The following is an 18,998-nucleotide window of genomic DNA, read 5'->3' as shown; positions in this document are numbered from 1 at the left end:
ATACTTGCATACAGGCAGGGAAACATTTTTAAGCCATCTTAGGTTTTTAATCCTCTGGTTTGTCAAATCAAATCAAATCAAATCAAATCACTTTTATTGTCACATCACATGTGCAGGCACACTGGCACAGCACATGCGAGTGAAATTCTTGTGTGCGAGCCCCACAAGCAACAGAGATGTGCAAACACAACAACACAAACGAGCAAAATACAAGAATGGCCAACCTGAAACTAATAAATATATGTACAATATATAATAGTGTATGCATTTCTGGATGTGTATACTAAATATTTTCCTACGTGTGTGTGTGTGTGTGTGTGTGTGTGTGTGTGTGTGTGTGTGTGTGTATACACATTTTTACAAATTAAATAGTAAAAAAAAATTTATTTTATTAAATGTTACACTTTGTTACAGTAAATGTAGAATATTAGCAAATAGTTTAAGATAAAATAAGGCTATGTGTGTGTGTCAGTTTAAAATGAGTTTGACACCTCTGATCTAAAAGAAGTGCATTGTTACTCATGTTACCAGTAGCTGTGTTAGCTTAATGTTGGCTTAACATTAGCTAATGTAACATTTGATTCCATTCAGTGCTAATGTTAAGGCAGCTTTACTGCATAAAGTCAAAAAAAAAAAGAAAAAAAAAGGGATGGAGCCACAACAAGGCCAAACACGTGGATATTATATTGGAATCTGGCCTTGTGGTTTGTTTAATTTTTAACAAAGGAAACAAAAAAGTCCAGAAACTAAGGAACCATTAATAAGAATTATAAGGTCAAATATTACTACATGTAGAGAGAGGGGTGATACATAAGGATCAACAGAGACTTGAATTATTAGCAAAGTGATGAGGACCTGACAAACCTTTGAAGATATAAAACAACTATAAGCTTTAAATATTTCTTTGAGTGAAATCAATCATCATCCAGATACTTTGGATGCTTTGAGTGTATAAAGACATACAACTGAAAGCAAATATGTGGGAATGTCAGCAGTTCAACAGCTGCAGAAAGATGTTATTTGCTGTGTCTAGCGAGCATTTGGTGGAAGTTCAGTCTATATTGTTATAGATGTGAAAACACAATTTTGTCTTCCAATTGTAGAAAAGGGTATGAAGCTTCCTTTTATGACTCTTTCAGCTGCTGCAGAGAGGAACGACTGTGGTCGGTGGTTGCAGCAGTGAATCTAATATTCTTCTTTTCTGTGGTTTTCCATCATTGTTTAAAAGGAACAATGTATTTCTGTCGAAAACTTCTCCAACTTGTTTTCTCATTAGCACATCAGCCAATGTGTCTCTGAGCTCTGCAGATAGGAATCAATCACACGCACAGGAAATCCCCTGGACTCCGGCCACGTCCTGCCCTCTTTCCCCTCTCACTCGGCCGGATCTAAATCAAACGAGCATGGCTTGGCAACAGTGGATAGGCTCTTCATCACAACTGTAACTATGGTCACACTAGGACAGTAACATCCCCATGGCTACAGGAAAATAACTGTCCTGAACATTTTTCCACTTTAAGTGGCTGCAGGAATGAAAGGAAAATTCTTTTTATGGATCAGAGAGGAAGTTCCCAACAGGAGAGAGGAGAAACTGTAGACTGTAGAAAGATGGAAAACTGATCTGAATAATTGTAGGAACTGTTACTAATTTGTTTTTATTGAATTTGACATATATTCCAAACATAAAACTTCACATCTCCAATAACAGTTCATCCATCCTTTCCCTAACTGCTTATCCAGCTGTGGTTCCTGGAGGCTGGGAGCTGAATGATAAATAATAAATTCATTAAAAATAATAAAACATGCCAATATTGTATACGTTTATCTAAAAGGAAAGTTTTAAGATAGTCTTATAAGTCTTATTGGAGCCTGATAGCCGAAGACTCTGCCCGCCACTCCTACTTTCAGAAACACGAAAACGCTGACATCTAAAAAAATTGAATAAAGATGTTTACATCTCTTTCTGAGTTGTTCTTCCCTTCCTGTAGTCGTACAAGTCAGTTTCTCCACTACTTACCTACTTTTACTGGTAAAACAGCAATCTTTCTGAGAAACTGAGAAATTTGATTTTGAAATGAAATTAAACAATTACTAGTTGAAACTAATCTCATTTTCTTACAGTTTATGACCCTGTTTTTCAGAGCGGTAAGTGTTTATTTACAGGGCAAGTCTTCTCTTCTCCTTTTCCAAATGATTGACACACTCAGTCACAGATGTCCTAAATCCATGATTTCACAGTCTTTTGTCATGCGTTTATTTTTCAAGAAGGGCAAAGAAATTAAACAAAGAGTCAATCATGACTTCCTCACATCTTCTGGGGGCCCTAAGCAGGATGGAAAACCCCACTCAGCCTCCAGTTAAGCCCTTCTGTGTCTTCTGTATCATTATTTTTTTTTTATTCTTTTCAACTGGATATTGTTTGTGTTCCTCTATCAATCTTGAGTCTGAGTCTGGCTTACATCTGCCGAAAGTTGAAAAATATATATCAGCATTGAAATCTTTATACTGGGGGTTCTCTAAGCTCACAAGGACCGAGTGCCAAGTTAGGAAACCAACATATGATTGAAGACTTCACAAGAAAATAAATGTTTAGTCCATGTTTGAAATGTGTCAGGTCAGTGCACCAGCTGTATTTGTTAATGTCAGGGAGGGTTACACTGTTGTGATGGCTAGAAGGGCTGAAATTGAACACAGGGACACCATCCTAGCTTCAAATCACGCACTGACGACTTCACCTTGTCCTCGAGCTTAGAATAATTGATTCCAAATTAAACAATTGCTTTTCCCCTATCTTGTTGGTAAATTTCTATGTAACCTGACTTAGCAGCTACTAAACACCAGGGGGCACCAAACATCAATCTCATTTCTAACGTTTTTATTATCTCTTCCCAAGGACAATATAATTCCCCTTTCTTTTTTATTATCCACTCTCCCGCTGTACGTCAGTGTGTGTGTGTTTTAGTGTGTCTTCTTTCTTTTTTATGTCGGTGAAATGGCTGCAATAGCTCTCAATCTGTAGCCATTTTTGAGGCACATCTGTGTTATTAAACACCTCACAGCTGGTAGTGAAAAACATTAATATGAGCACGGAGAGGAAGCTGATGGGCAGCAAACCAAATACCAAATGCACCTTCTCTGTATCCTGCATGTCCGCATAATCCTTACTCATCCCTGTCCCTCCGCACCACTTAGTTATTGCACTGTTTAATTATAAACAAACTGTCAAAATCAATATTGGTTTATTTATTTTTTTCATTTTCCCCCTCAAAGTGGGTTTTTTGTGTAAGACAATCAATAATCCTACTTTGGCCCTTGGGGGGAGGTTAAAAACGATCTATAATAGGATTCAACTCAAGCAGCAGGAATAACAACGAGCCAAACCAATTTCCCACAGGCTAACAGTGAGGTTTAACACCACAGTTTGCTGTCCCTTGTAGATTAAAACCATGAAATTTGAACACAGAAGTGACAGTTTGCGTTTATTAGGCCTTTCAGCCTAGAAGTGTTTTAAAAGAATGATGACATGTAACTTTCATTTGTATTTATTCACTCAGAAACATCACCAGGGATGAAAGCATCTAGTTAAAGTTACAACACTGACAGTCCTGACACCGCACTGTGACAATTAATTTTCTACTTCATGTCCTGCCAGAAAGTTAATGAATATGGATATGGAAAAGGTGCACACCCCCATATTCTTGACCTTGTCATTTATCTCATCTTATGAGGCGAAGCAGAACCCAGATCAGTATTCTCATCGGAAGACATTTGATAAATACTCTCCCTAATTTAGAAGCAAAGCAGATGGTCTTGTTGCTGGCAATAGAGTTGCGAAATTGGGGCAGAGAAATAAGTGTATGTCAGCAGCAGAAGCATCAGCAGCAGCAAGGTGCTCTGTGAAGAGCAGGAGGTAGTGCTGCGTGTCCCAGGAGGGGTGTAGAAAGGGAAAAACCAGCCTGCAATAAAACAGCTGTTTCCGCAAGAAATGGCTGGCTGCCGGAATACCTGCTCCGCTCAGATAAAACCAAGTCCAAATAAGAGTTCTTTCTAAGCCAAATGTACTCTTTACATACCCGAAGGCACTAGAAATGAATTTGAATGTTCTTCTTTTGGGTTTTTTTTAAAGTAGGCTGTTAAAATCATTTAATGTTGTTGATTAATGTGCCTAGTGTGATGTAACAAACCCACATAAAATCAGTCCCAATCATATGCAGCTGATGGATCTTTTACACTGTAAGATATACTCGGTGTTTTTGCTGAACACTGCAGGCTTTCATTTATCTTTTTCAGAGAGTCATCTTCTTTTTTTCTTCTTCTTCATTTTAAAATTTCCTAAATCAGTGAACACCAAAGTTTGGATGCTTGGTGTGCGGATCTGTTCCTAACCTCAACTAAACAGTTTCAAGTCTTGAGGTAAGTATCACTCATGTGAATGTTGCTCCTGAATGGCTTATGGGGATCATAGGAAATAAGAAAAAAAGCTCCAGAAAAGCATCTAAATTGATGTTTGCAAGCTGTTCTGGTGCGATAACGTCACCAGCTGTCTTATGTGTCAACTTACGGTAATTATCATTTAGGTTTAAGACATTTTTGCACCAAGTAAGGTTCTCAGACTCAGCAATTTCTTCTGAGCTCACTGTCTTAGAGGTTGCTCTATTTATATTTCAAAATAATATTTCATCAGTTATATTTGTATTAATGATATTTGTAAATGTCATCATGTAAGGTTGTGTTACATTGGTGCTAATTTAAGCTTTTGACCAAACAAAGATTTATTTATAAGTGAGTAGTCAAGGATGTAAAATGTGTGTTTTTGTTGTAGCCTTTACTCCTGGCCTATACTTTCTTATAGACACCTGCCACCACCAGTATGTGTGAGTGTAGTGGTAACAGTACTCACCTATGAAACTAGGGCGTGTGCACCTGTAGGTAGTAGGTCCATATAGTGTGTTTTAGACCCTTTCAAGAAGACAGAAGTAATATTATGTGAATGACTTATTTGTAATAGCTGAAGTCTGTGTGTGCTTTTTGATCTTTGACAGTTGCTCCTTGTCTTGTTCAAGCATCATCATGGTGTCAGTCAGCAAAATGTTTGTACTACACAGTCCCCGTGTGGTTTAATGTTACACAGGTGGACACTGATACTGGACCATAAGTAATGCATCACAAGAAGCATCACGATCACCCTCTGATAAAATTAATTTGTCACAACAGTGTTACAAGAACTTAATGTCATAAAAAGGATCTTTTTTAACCAAACTATGATATTTTCTTTGATATACACAAACTTAAAAAAGCAGCAAGTGAAAATCAAAGCAACACTGAGTGAAAGCAAAACTTAACTGTGGTCACAGATGAAGCTTGAACTCCAGTTCATGGTTGAAAGTCGGGTGCTTGGGTCATAGTGTGTTAAAAGCCAGGGCATAGAAATGTGTCTTTAGTAATGATTTAAATTGCTCAAGTGTTTGTGCAGATCTAATATTTAAGGGGAGACTATTCCAAAGTCTGGGACCTGCCACAGAGAAGGATCTATCACCACGGGATTTGAGATAAGTCCGTGGGATGGACAGCATTAGTTTTGAGCTAGACCTCATGGTTTTACCTGGAGCATAGGCAGAGAGGAGCTCAGACAGGTAAGAAGGGGCTCGGGCATTAAGTGACTTATTAAAAACAAAAAGTAAAAGTTTAAATTGGATCCTGTAGGAGAAAGGAAGCCAGTGTAAAGAAGCTAAAACTGGGGTTATATGCTCTCTCCGTTTGGTACCAGTTAGCAGGCGAGCAGCTGAATTTTGAAGACGATGGATGATGGCCTGATCTAGACCATAATACAATGAATTGCAGTAGTCTAATCTGCAAGTAAGGAAAAGGTGAATAACACGCTCAAAGACGTTAGCTGGGAGGTATGGCTTTACCTTGGCTAGCTGTCTTAACTGAAAAAAGCAGGTGAGCAAAACATTGATGACATAGGGTGGCCATGCTTTGCACGAGGTATGATCAAAACGTCCAGGTCCATAAAAATATCTACTTAAATCTGGCCAGTCTTATCTTTAGAGCTCTCATTGTAAGTGATGTTATGTCTCTGTGCGTCTGTGTTGGATCTCCCCCATTGTGCCAGAAGACCAACTCTTCAACTTGTTTTTATTTTTATTTTTGGGAAGTGGGTGAAGCTGAAGGGAGGAAGATCTGGGGTACAGCTGGTGAAAGAAGAATGTGCTGGTGTGACCCACTCCTCAGCTGTTGCAGCATGACCTGAATCTCATCACCAGCCGTGATCCTTTCACATGAAATTCAGGTCAGTTTGATACACTTGCTCTCTGCACAAGTTAGAAGTTTATGGTGAAATCGCTGAGCACACAGTATAAGTGGTCACAAAGGGACTTCTCTGCTAAAAACAGCTGAGAGAAGCTGTCTGTACATGCCTGAACAGACTTTGAACTGAATTACAGCCAAATTTTAATCAGGCAGGGTTTTTGACGTTTATTAACCTGCTGGTAAAATCTATATTCTCCACTAATTATTAAGAGTCATTTATGACCGTTTATGAGCTCTGTAGATGTTCCTGTTCCATCATCTGCTGACTGCTAACTTTGCCTGACTGTTTGTTTTGCAGGAAGGACAGTGTGCAGTGGATTTATCAGAGCTTGTATTATTAAATAGTTACATATTCCTGCTGAAAACAGCTTTTTGGTGAGGGCAGTGAGATCGAACCTTGCAGCAAATAAGCTGTAAACCCCAAAACTGCAAGATCAAAGATACTCACAAAGCTGCACAGTTAGTAATAATTTGGAGTCCTTTTTTGTATTACACACCTGAACACAGAATACCCTTAGCTTTTATGTATTAGTATAATTTAGCCAATAAATGCATTTTTGGCAAATTTTGTCCGTGCCTTTTTGTAGCTGGGGAAGACATTTGGATACAAATAACTCACTGCAGTGTTGAGACTCACCTTGTTAAACACCAGGTGTCTACACACATATGTAACTGCTGTAACCAATATCTCAAGTTGAAACAGTGTTATTCTCTTCATCACACTGTGGCAGAGTAATATCTTGCTTTAGATGTTTCGGTTTGAGGATTATCGTCTTTTGGCTTGCTGCATGGTTTTTCTGAGCCCTCGGGGAACGCAGATGCAAATCTTGGCTTTGTTTTTCAAAAGCACCGCGTGGCTCTAAAGAACATCTTTGTGTCTTTAAAGCCTTCAGAGTGAGATGGAGTTATAAATCAGGCAGACAGTTTGGGGAATTAGGCCTCCGTTGTGTCAGTCCAGTTTTAATGTTGCTGTCATATCTGTCTTTGAATCGACTCAGATGCATCCAAATGTGTCCAACCAATGCACCGAGAGCTTAGGTGGAAAGAAAGAGGTTAGTTTCTTATTTGAAAGCATCTTTTCTCAGCTGTAGATATTTTGCACTTTAAATCAACACTGATTGATCTCTGAAATAAAAGGACAGACTGTAGGATTACACATCTTTTACTGTTTCCAGCTGGTTTTGAAATGTACGATACATAGATAATAACTATTTGAGTAATAAAGTGTACCAGTGATTGCTAGAATGAATTCGGTGGGGGTTGTTATGCTGTCTCCAATTTGTCTCGGGGCAATTGTTCTAGAAAAAATTACCATTTTGCTGCAGTTTTATTAGCGATCATTCCCCGCGGTTACCCTTTCTCATGATAAGTTTCTGTGAAGGCGCGAGTGTGTGCGTGCGTGAAAAACTTCTGTCGAAAATGAGTAACAAAATTGGATTTTGACATTATGGTTGAATTTACTCAGCCTTGAAAAACTAAACAGCCAGTGTTGGATTTTGCTGAAAAGAATTAAGAGCTTCTTTGAGTAACCAGAAAATTTGCTATTTTTTTCATCAAAGACACAAGAAATAATAGAAAGACAATCATATGGATAACAGACTTTCAGCCTCACTGGGTAATGCTGTGGGTAATAACGTGTCCTTTACAAGGCATGCATTTTGTTTTGACATAAGCAGCACACATATACAGTGTGCATGAATATCCTTGGTGGCCTAATTACTGGATATCAAGGTCATTCTGCATGATGTCCAGGGCCAAAAAGGTCCACATTCACAACACTTCTTCTAGATTTGCTGGGGGAATATCAGGAGACAGCTGGCGGTCAGGAAAATGCAGAAAGATGGTGGGTTTTCCCTGTTTTCCTCCAAAACATGTGCAGTTTTTGTTTTACTGGCGAAGTTTGCTGTAGTTGCAGATAGCCAAAGATTTCAGTGATCAGTGACACTGAAAAAAAGCTACAAGAATTAAGTTTCTAAATGGAAGAAAGAAAAATAATTAAAATAAATGTAAAGGAACCCCTATACCCGATTACTTACAGTACAGCACATGGTGCATTATTTTTGACTTGGAAATACAATAACTCTCTCTCTCCACCCTCTCTCTCGCTATCTCTGTATAGATTTAGGTAAGGAAAGTAGTGTAGGTATGCATGCCATCGGGATAATTATTGTAAAAGGAAAATATTTCTACTGTGCGCAAAATGTCTTTCTTCATTCTTCCTTCTTTCATTGTTCGTCTCGAACATGCGCTTCAGGTGTAGAAACGCGCTGAGATAGTCGGTGTTGCAGACGAATGTCACCGGCTTTGTCTCTGCTGCATGCCGTTTAAAGGGAACTGCCCCTTTAACCGCGTGGCCGTACTGCTCATGCTCGGGGCTTTGTGCTGGAGTTTCCCCCTGTCAGAAACTAGCTGTGTGGACTGAAGAGCGAGAGCAGCAGGCAGGAGAAAGAAGCAGAAGAAGCGACGATCCGGGGGGAGCTGCGGCTGTCGCATCCTCGGAGGAGGACAAACCCGGGCAGAGGGGAGGGCGCGTCTTTGTCTGGGAACACATCCAGCAGGAGAGAAGCGCACGGTCGTCTGAGCTCCGTGGTTTGATTTTATCTCCTGGATTACAGCTTTTCCCCGCTGAGAGAGCATCATCCGGTCACGATCGCTTGTATTCATTGGAAACTGCACACTGGAAGTTATCTGGAAGAGTTGCTTGGACGCGCGTAAGGGGGCTTTCGATGTGAAAGTGGATGAATACGAGAGGAAATGCGTTCACGGGCTTTTTAACGTCGGAGCAGTTTCCATCAAAGTTTCACCTCTTTGTCCCGTCCCGCAGCTTCTCTCGTGCAGCTCGGCATGTTCTGACAGCGTAACTGCTGTTTTCCTGCGCCTTTCCCACAGGCGTCACAGGTAAGCTGCTTGAGCCAAGTGACACCTCAGCTCATGACAACACATCACCTCACAGCCTAACGTGACGGCTCGCTTTCTCTCAGCTTGCAGCCTCCGAAAAAACAAGTCTACCCGCGTCCATCATGGTCCTTGTTAGCGGGACACGTCTGCTCACCTGGACCAGGTCTTCACAGAGCAGGTCCCGGGAAGTGTTGAAAATATACCTGGGAATACTGATGATGCTTCATCTCGTGGTCCACGCGGAAGCCTCCTCGGTGTCCAAGTCTTGTGATAAAAGCTGTTTTTCAGGGAAGTGTATTAACGGGACCTGCGTGTGTGACCACGGCTGGGTCGGGGATCAGTGCCAGCACTGTCAGGGAAGATTCAAGTAAGTTGGTCGACAGCTTGCGTGAATTTACAGTTCAAATCGTACCTGTTGTACTGTTTCTCATATCACTGTTGTGGTGATCAAAGGCCAAAACATGCAGGGTCTAAACTCTGCTAATGGTTACTACATCTTCTTTTCTTTGTAATATTAGTTAACTAATCTCACTCTTCGGGGATTAAGTGTAAAATGTTCACCTGCGTTTAAACCCAAGCACTGTGGATGATACTTGGCTCTATTGTCAGAGTGTATGAGGGTAAATTAATGCCACAGCAAAACAAAGACTGAGCACCCTGATATTATGCATTCATATTTTATGTAAAAAATTGGTAGAAGTTGGTAGACAGGAATATTAAATGTAATCTACAATAGTAAGTCATGGTTATGCATGAGTGTAATGTACTGCACAGCTTTGTTTGGTTTGGTTGGCTACATGAGTGTAAACATATTTCTAAAAGGAGGACATTAAGTTTTAAAGCCCAGAAATCAGACTGGTCACTGCTTTAGAGCTGCTGGCACGAGTCTCATACAGCTGGCATCAACCAAGTGATTCAGTGATGCCTTGCCTGTGATGTTTTCTGAGACAAATTTGATTTGGTTGCAAAGCTGAATTTTGAGTGAGTTTGAGTAGTAAGTGAAAAAGTAAGAAGCGACCATACTTCTTGAGAAAACTTAAAGCTGACTTAAGACGTTAAGTTCTGATTAACGTCTCCAGAGAGTCTGAACGGGTTCTGCTAAAATATTTATAAAGACACAAGCCTGACCCGAAAAAAAGGAAGAGAAGAAAAGAATAGGCATTGTTTTGTAGAAGCACTAATTAGTACAAACCACTGTCACCTGCTCAGCCACAGGCAGGAGAAGATGGTACAACCACAGAATATAGTGCTAGTGTGTACTCTAGAAAGGATTGCAGCAACAGTTAAGTTTAATAATACATCCGAGTGGGGACATACGTGTCTGCGTGCATGTGTGCAAAAAGACAGTATGCAATAATTTCAAATATGGTTCATACGGACCACATGTTTTTTTTTTTTTTTTTGTGTCACTTGCCCAGAACTGGCACCAGAGTAGGTCCCTGGTACACCTGTCTCAGCGGGCTGACTTGATCATTTGATCTCTTCATCTTCATACATGTTCTGAATTGTTCTTAGTCTGGTTTCATTGGGAAACCGTTACAGGAGAAAAGGTGGAGATTCAGAGAGGGTAAAGAAATTCCAGCCCCACAACTCATTCAGTATTATATATAGATATGAAAACATCCCTTCTGAGAAGTTTAGGTGTAGAAACATAATCTGTACCACTGTATTTCATAGCACATTATCTTTTAATGCATTAACGATGTAGTAGTAGACTGCAACTGATTTTTTTTAATTTTAATCTTTTGATCTTATGCTGCATCTATGTTCAGCAAAAAGTTTTTAAAGGTACAGGCAATGGCACATGCATATTTTGTCATTAAAATCCCTTTTAGTATTGCACGTAATGAAACCTCTAATAAGTGGAGCCAAGTGAAGAATGACACTTGGAAGGGAAATTACACAGCAAAAAGCAGATACTGGGGGGAAAAGTCAGTCCACCCACTGCCTGTTCAACTGGTTTATTCCCTCTTGACTTTTATAGCAATATGGAAGCCCCACATCACATATGCATGATGATAAAAGTGAAACATTTTATATGAAAACAATGTGTTTGCTGTTCATAAAAGCACACTAGTATAGTCACTGATGTCTAGGTCAGGTTAGGCAGGAATTGCTCTGCAAAATGCTTCCAGCTACAGAACATTATTCTGATAAGCCTTCCTGGGGAGTTTGTGTACGTGACAAAGAGGCAACTTAATCAAATGTTAGATTAAAAGTCTTCTATAAAGGAGGTGTTTCATGCTTGACTTAGAAAAACTGCTTTAGGTATCATAAAAAAACAAACAAACTTGGAACAGATATCCCCCTCTCTCTGCCTGGAGAGCAGCTTAAATGGTCAGATCCCCTCTCCCTCCTTGCTCTGTGGCAATATTCACCCCTCATATCGTCCTGAAGGAACAAGCATACCTTGTCACGGTCACCTGCAGCCTGCTCTGTTGAGTATGGATGAAGAAATGGCAGGATATCAGTCTGGTATTTTCTCTCTAGAGGACAGTATCGATTCCTCAATCAATACGAATGTTGCAAGAGCACTGGGCAAGACAAAACTGCAGGGATGAGCTTTTCTTCTTAGCATCCGCTTGATATCATTCACTAATACAGAGTGCTTCTTATATACAAGCAATGGGAAATGATGGGAGTGCTCGATTAAAAAGGTAGAACAGCTGTGCCATCAAATTGCCCAATGAAGTGAAAGCGTATCATTGATGATAGTTCTGAGCTATCAGTCTACAGCATGTTTAACCCTTACATGACCACTTTACAAGTATACAACTAATAAGGGCTTGCTAAGCAGAGGCTTACGGTGTCAGGAGGTCCCTGCAGCAGATTGCATCTGTTTGGACTGTTTACATTTCTTGTTTGAATGTTTATCAGCTTGCTACAAAGGTCACTAAAAGACAAGAAAGGGACTCAAATGAGTACAGAGAGACTGACATGACCATAAAGAAAGAAATAATGATTGTAGAGAGACACGAGCTCACTACAAAAGGGTGCAAAAAAGCAAATAGATGAAAATAATAAATGACCACAAAGAGATAGTAAAAACGATACAAAGAAAAGACAGCTAAAGTGACCACCAACAAAGAGAACAGTTTACAAAAAAAGAGCAAACACAAATAGCATAAATTGGGATTTTCAGGCAATAAAGACACAGATGAAAATGGCCCACCCGCTATATCCTAAATGACCGTAGACCACAGGGAGACCTAAATAACCACAAGGAAAGACAGATTTATCGCACGGAGATCCTAACTCATGAAAAATATGAAAGAAATGCAAAGAGATGAAAATGATGGATGTTTTTTTTCATTAGGAAGAAGCCGTGAAGCGAGACTTTTAAACACGGCACGTCTTAACTGAAGGTGGTGGCATTAACCGATAAACACACTGAAGATGGTGATTTAATGGTATAGGAGGTCGTTACATATAATGGGGACACAACTATGTGGGAAGTGACATGCGGGGAAAAATTGCCTGCATCTCGGGCTTTATACGGCATTTATTCTACTGCCAAGTGGCGATTAAAAAGTGCCTACTGTGGCTCTCTTTATCCTGTTGCAGGTATGGGCTTAATTAGAGTTGCTTCGCATGACTGACAGTTCAAAAATAATCCTTATCTATGTTTGACCCTAAGTTCATCCACTGTATGAAACAAGCTGTTCTTTGCTCCTTTCCCACTCTCTTTTAGTCAACTTTGGCTGCCCCTTGCAAACAAAGTTTAAATGGCAGGTGAATAGCTTACAGTCAGTGATATAACCACATTAGGGATATCCTCTCTCACTGATCTTATACAGAGGCTAGAGTAGAATAAAAATTGTCTGAACACTGAGCTCAGACATTTGGCATCAACTTGCACATATCCTAAAATAATTATATGAAACTTCAGCCATGTTTGATAGAAGCATCCACCAGTGTAGCAGGTTATGCATGACAGAAAACAGGAGAGAACAAAATAAGATCCTTTCATGATACACATCTGATGTCAGAAAAGGATTAAAATGACCATGAAGTCTTGATGTTACTGGAGCGGTGGGGGAGTGGGGTACATTTACAGGCCTATGCCTGGGCGCCACTGACTCAGGCTGCTCAAGATGTGACTGTTGAGTGACCTTTGACAACAAGTTTCTAAACATAATAATCTTCCCATCCTACTTGTATTAATGTCTAAAATAAAAGTGGATGGATGGATTTCAAAACCTTCCTTTGACCACTAGAAGCAAGTAGAGATGGACCGATCCGATATTACGTATCGGTATCGGTCCGATACTGACCTAAATGACTGGATCGGATATCGGAGAAAAATAAAAAATGTAATCCGATCCATTAAATATCACGAAAGCACCTCACAAAACTTGCAACACGCCGTAACTCACCTCAGAACGTTAGCATGTCAGAGCAGTAGGCATCACGTGATAGAGCAGCTGTGGCATGCGGGACCTGTGGTCTGGATAGCATTTGGAGCTTCGCTAGCAACCTGGCATTTCATCTCCGACAAAGTTATCCCCGAGAGAAGTAAAGCAAGTGTGTAAGTCCATCTCTGAATGTTTGTCAAGCATTCCTGCGTTAAGCTTAACGAGCGACTGCCTCTCGCTCTCCGGCTGCTACTTCAATCGTGAAACTGCTTAAATGATCAGCTGATCAGCTTTTCTGTCGCGAGTCCGTGTCTCTTGTTTGTTTTTGGCCCACTTTGCACCAGAAAGAGGAAACCAGCGGCTGAACAACAGCAGCACGTTTAAGCTTGATAAGCTGTTGTTAGAATTTATTTAATATTACTTTCTACTCCAGGATCTTTTTCTACGTAGCTGAACGGCTGGTAACTGTGCAGGGGCGGATCTAGCAAAGTTTAACCAGGGGGGCCGATAGGGCATTAACTGGGAAAAGGGGGCACAAAGACATACTTTTCTTTCTTATTCTCATTTAAAATGTCTAGCTTTTAATAAATAATTATCTGACACACAAAGTTTTAATTTGATGTAAAATGAATAGAAGTCAATTACTGTATATAGTGACTATTAAGTCTAATATATATACCCTAGTAAGCTATAGTACTTTTTCCTTTGGGAAGGTACCATCTGTGCAGTCTGCAATTTTGTTGAAGAAAGATGTTGAATCTATTTCATATTTCTTGAAAAATAATTGATTTCTGTGCTTTTTTTTTTTCACACTGCATCAAATTAAGGTTGATTACGTCGATTAAGCATCATGAGGTGGCGCGTGAGGGGTGGTTCCCTATTTTTTATTTATTTATTTTTGTTGTTGCTGGGAGTTGGAACCCTATTAGTTAGGTTGCTTAATATTTACGCTAAGTACTCTTTAAAATACCAGAATAGGGAGGATGGTGTAGGTCTAAGTTTTTTAGATTGATCAGTATTGCTGAACTATGAAATATTTTTTTTGTATACAGGTATAACAGAATAGCTTTAGTGTAGTTGTTGTTTTAAACTTGAGTATGAACTTGCAGACTTGCAAAATGCAGCAAGATATTTTAAAAAACAGTTTTGTTGATTAAAAAACACTATATCGGATTCATATCGGTATCGGCAGATATCCAAATTTATGATATCGGTATCGGTATCGGACATAAAAAAGTGGTATCGTGCCATCTCTAGAAGCAAGCCTCATTGTCATGCACTGTAATTAGCCCTGTGTATATATTTTACACATTGTACCTTAAAAATGGACCGATCCAGCACAATGGAACCTACTGTTTAGACTGTAGCTATTTTGTTCTGTGTGTTTTTTGGAGTCAGAAGTATTTAAAGGATGGAGTGCTAATTGGAGTGGAGTGCAGCAAATGCTGCATCTGTAAAGCATATGGGTGCATATGGGTACACCTGCCAATTAGTGGGAAATAACAGATAATTAGTATCCCAGAGTTTCACTCTGAGACTGGAGCACAGACGTCATATTGTCACATACTTCCAAGGGATCCAGTTTAGTTATGGAGATGAAGTCTAGCAGACAGCTACATACTTGCCAGGACTCTAACTTTAAACCTCACCAGTATCCAAATGAAAGAGTTTAGTTCTTATGAATAGGGAAAAATGTATCAGGGTGTAAAAATGTTTTATTTCAACAGTTATTTTAACATGGAAAAATAACTATTGAAACATTTTAACGTGGGAATCTATGGAAATTTAAAGTGGCTATTTGAGGAACTGCAGTTTTCAGTATTTCGACATTATCTTCATTTTCCAGCCTTGGAGGTTTTGCATGGAAATATAAAAAGATACCTTAAAAAAAGACTTCTAATTTTAATTTGTAAAGTGAAAATGTGTCTTTATGTTAAAGTTTTCATTTCTAAATCATCTAATAAGGGAGCAGAAAGACACTGGAGGTTGCTTCTTGGTATTATGAACAAGCTGTTGATAAGTTTCCTTGTAAACTACCTGTATTACAGGAATGCTCTCTCCAAACAGCTGTATTATCTAATGAAATTCACTGTTTCATCAGCTGCATCTAATAGTGAGGACAGACTGAAGGGATCTGTGCTGGTCTGCTTTGAAAATGCTCTATAAAGCTAAAGCTTTACTGGCCATTGGATTGCAGTTGGATGAGACACACACACACACACACACACACACACACACACACACACACACACACACACACACACACACACACACACACACACACACACTGTACTGTGCCACATAGATAGATCCAATAAAGGAGAAATAGGGAGACAGCTCTGCTTGTCTATTGATTTAAGGCATGTGTGTTCTGTTTGGTCTTATTGGTTCACAGTATCACTCTTTGTTTTCAAAAGGTATTTTCTCTCTTTATTTTTTTCTGCTCTCCTGTTGTTTTTCTTTTGATACAAACTAGATAGCATCTTTTTCCCCACCTACAGCACACAAAAGCATACTTAAAGAAGTCATCAGCCATCAAAACGCTTAACTTTAAAATCCAATTTTCTTTGATGAAATGGTTTTTATAACATTTCACAGCACTACAGTTTCCAGTATATTTTAAGTTTGTGAAGCTTTATAACATCTTTAAACACATTGTGTTTTCTTTTGTGTTGGTTTGCAGTAATCTATTTCTGTCAGAGCTTTCTATCACAGTGAAAGAACTCATCAAAGATCTATCCAAGTCAACATGGTAAAATTGTTGGCCAATCCTTAAGCTCTTATTTTGAAAGTTCAGTTCAAAGTTCACTAACAACCTAATAGGTCCAGTCGCCACCCTCTAGTAATTTCCTACAGCTTGATCAGATTGCTCTTCTTGTGGTTCTCAGTGACATTCTGCTGTCTTGAATCTGTGATCTTCATGTCGTACTCATTCTTGTTCTGCTCTGGAGATCGGCTGTAAACTGGAGGGTGACTCAAAACACAACCCACAATAGTTGGAGAGCTGGTGCTACTACACTGAGTTCAAAGAGGCACCCAAGCAGAATGGGGAAATACTGCTCAGCTGCTCTCCAAGGTAAAAGAAACTATGTTTAACATCCATTTTCACAAGTGCTGGATCTAAGGTGTAGTGGTTTAGAAATGTTTGCCTTACATTAAAAAAAGATTCCTGGTTTGAGACCCAAACCAGCCTCTGAGGGTCACAAGCTAGTGCACTCCCAGTGTCTCTCCCAAGCCTGGGTAAACTGGAGGGTTGGGGCAAGCAGGGTATTTGGCATAAATGGTTACAGTCCCCATTGGGAAATAAAGCCACAGCTGAAAGTACTTATCTTTCACAAGTTGTCCTTGTGTCCTTCTGTTAAACTGAAACATACTCTTTCTTTTTATTTCTGTGTTGGCCTGTATCTACTGTTCGGTGTGGGTATTGCTATTTATGTATTTACTTGGTTGACATCAGCTGCAGGACTGCATGCTTGCCTTGTACTATCCCTCCTCCCCACGCTCCTGCTGGACTGTGTACACCTTGCCTTGCATATCAGTTTATGTTAGCTGCTCTCTTGCACTTGCTCACTTTCTCTTTTATGCACTCTTGAAGCTCAGCTGGGGAAGCGTTGACACACTGTCCTCTAACATATTTGGTAATTAATTAACAAAATTATTTTTTACAGAGGTAGCAGATCCCTGGTCAGACACTGGTAACGATCACACTACAGACAGACTCCTACGGTGCATGATTTGCTTAACTGTGCAGTTATCACACTAGTTGAACAAACTGATCTTTGGGGGACAACTGTGCCCAGAAACATTATAGAAATCGCTAAAGAACTACAAAATAGTCTCTTCTAGTAAATGCAGAGGTCGTCATCCTCCTTATGTTAACTTTGGAAGCACTTCGTGTAGTTTAGCACCAAACCTCAATATCTCCATAACTTCAAATAAAGTATAAGAATAAAGGTTAGCAGACCCATCCATCCACACCAGGAAACTCTTGCTTACGTTAACACAGTTCAGAAAAGTAGCCCTACAAACAAACAACCACATTGTATTCGATAATACCATAGTTTTGAAAACAACTTAAATTTCGGTGATGAAAGCCGAGTGTACGATGTCCAAATCAAGCGCTTTGCTTGTGTATTCATCTTTCATAGCTCCTGTCAGCAACCTTTCTATTGGAAACATTTGAAAAACAACCCATGCTTATTTTTGTAATGTTTTCAGCACTGTTCAAATGGCAAATTGAAGAGTCTCCTTAAGTCAAGTGCACAATCAGTATGAGTAAATCATAAATCACAAAGGAGAACTATGCAGCAATGAAAGAGTACTCTCAATAGAAGGATTTCTTCAAACTAAATATGTTACCTGTTTGTCCTCAATTAACCTCATGGTTAGAAGGAAGAGGCGGTGAAACACTTGTAGACCTGCGTAACAGTGGCATCTGGCAGTTTCACCAGCAAACTGTCTGATGCAGCACATCAAAGTAAATCTTCTTGCCCAAGGTTTTGCTAGAATAAACTGCTGCATTAATCTTGCTTTGTCTCTTGAAAGTTAAGTGAAAAATGAATTCACACTGATCAAACATTTTCAAGCCATTATCTCCCAACAGAGATGTAACAGGGAGGTCTGAAAGGAGATGCTGATGGTACTAATTGATAGAGAGGAGGGGAAAAAAACATAATGCTGCTGCTGTTGAGCCAGATGGAGCGAACTCAGTCAGTTTATCAGGCTTGGTGTGATAAGTACAGCATGCTTCGCTCCAAATTTAGACAGCAGCCGATCAGATGACAATACAATATTGCAGTTATATTTAGTGAAAATATACATGCAGAAAATGCTATTTTTATTTCTATAAAAATGATTATAGCTTTAGATTAAAACCCTCCACTTCATGTCTGATTTAATCTGTCAACTAATACTGTGAGCGCAGTTTTGATATTATAGTGGCACCAAAATCCTATTACGTGATGCTGGAGTCCATTATGGTCCCCGTTCAGCTCTGCACATCACATCTGTGTGCAGCAGTATGAATATCATGAATATCATTTCCCTTGTTGGTTTAGAAGTTTGGCCTAACAGAGTTAAATCCATAGAAGTGATAAATGAGAATTTAAATCATGATCATGGGAATTTGTTCAGTCTGAACATGACATGAAATCTTGTTGCCAAGTCGGAACAACGTAGGATCTGTTGCCAAAAATAACTGTTAACTGTTTGAAGATACTTTACCTTCTAATAAGTTGATGACTCATTCTTCTGTATAGAGTAAGTTGGATTCAGGACACATCCATTGCAAAAGTAAAATATGTACCTTAGCAAAAAACAGTCTTTTATTTAATATGAATTAATCAGCAAACATTGACCTATACTAACTTTGAAAATAAATCTCCACCACAGTAGAAAAGCTGAAAAATTAAGGGATTCTACATACCATATGTA

General features: G+C 39.4%; 1 protein-coding gene across 1 annotated transcript in view; it reads left to right on the top strand.

The window, feature by feature from the left end:
* Positions 1-8,736: 8,736 nt before the first annotated feature.
* The window catches only part of atrnl1a (attractin-like 1a), a 318,106-nt gene continuing 307,844 nt past the window's right edge, over positions 8,737-18,998 (top strand). The window contains exons 1-2 of the mRNA XM_085427777.1: positions 8,737-9,210; positions 9,294-9,577. Of these exons, the coding sequence (XP_085283903.1) occupies positions 9,333-9,577 (245 nt within the window). The 5' untranslated portion in view covers positions 8,737-9,210; positions 9,294-9,332. The remainder of the gene's footprint in view (positions 9,211-9,293; positions 9,578-18,998) is intronic.

The sequence above is a fragment of the Rhamphochromis longiceps genome, linkage group LG13, assembly GCF_057381845.1.
Source record: "Rhamphochromis longiceps isolate RC_006_pf linkage group LG13, R_longiceps_female_GT1.1, whole genome shotgun sequence".
Lineage (NCBI taxonomy): Eukaryota > Metazoa > Chordata > Actinopteri > Cichliformes > Cichlidae > Rhamphochromis > Rhamphochromis longiceps.
The sequence above is the reverse complement of the archived record's forward strand: the minus strand, read 5'-3'. Positions and strand labels throughout refer to the sequence as shown.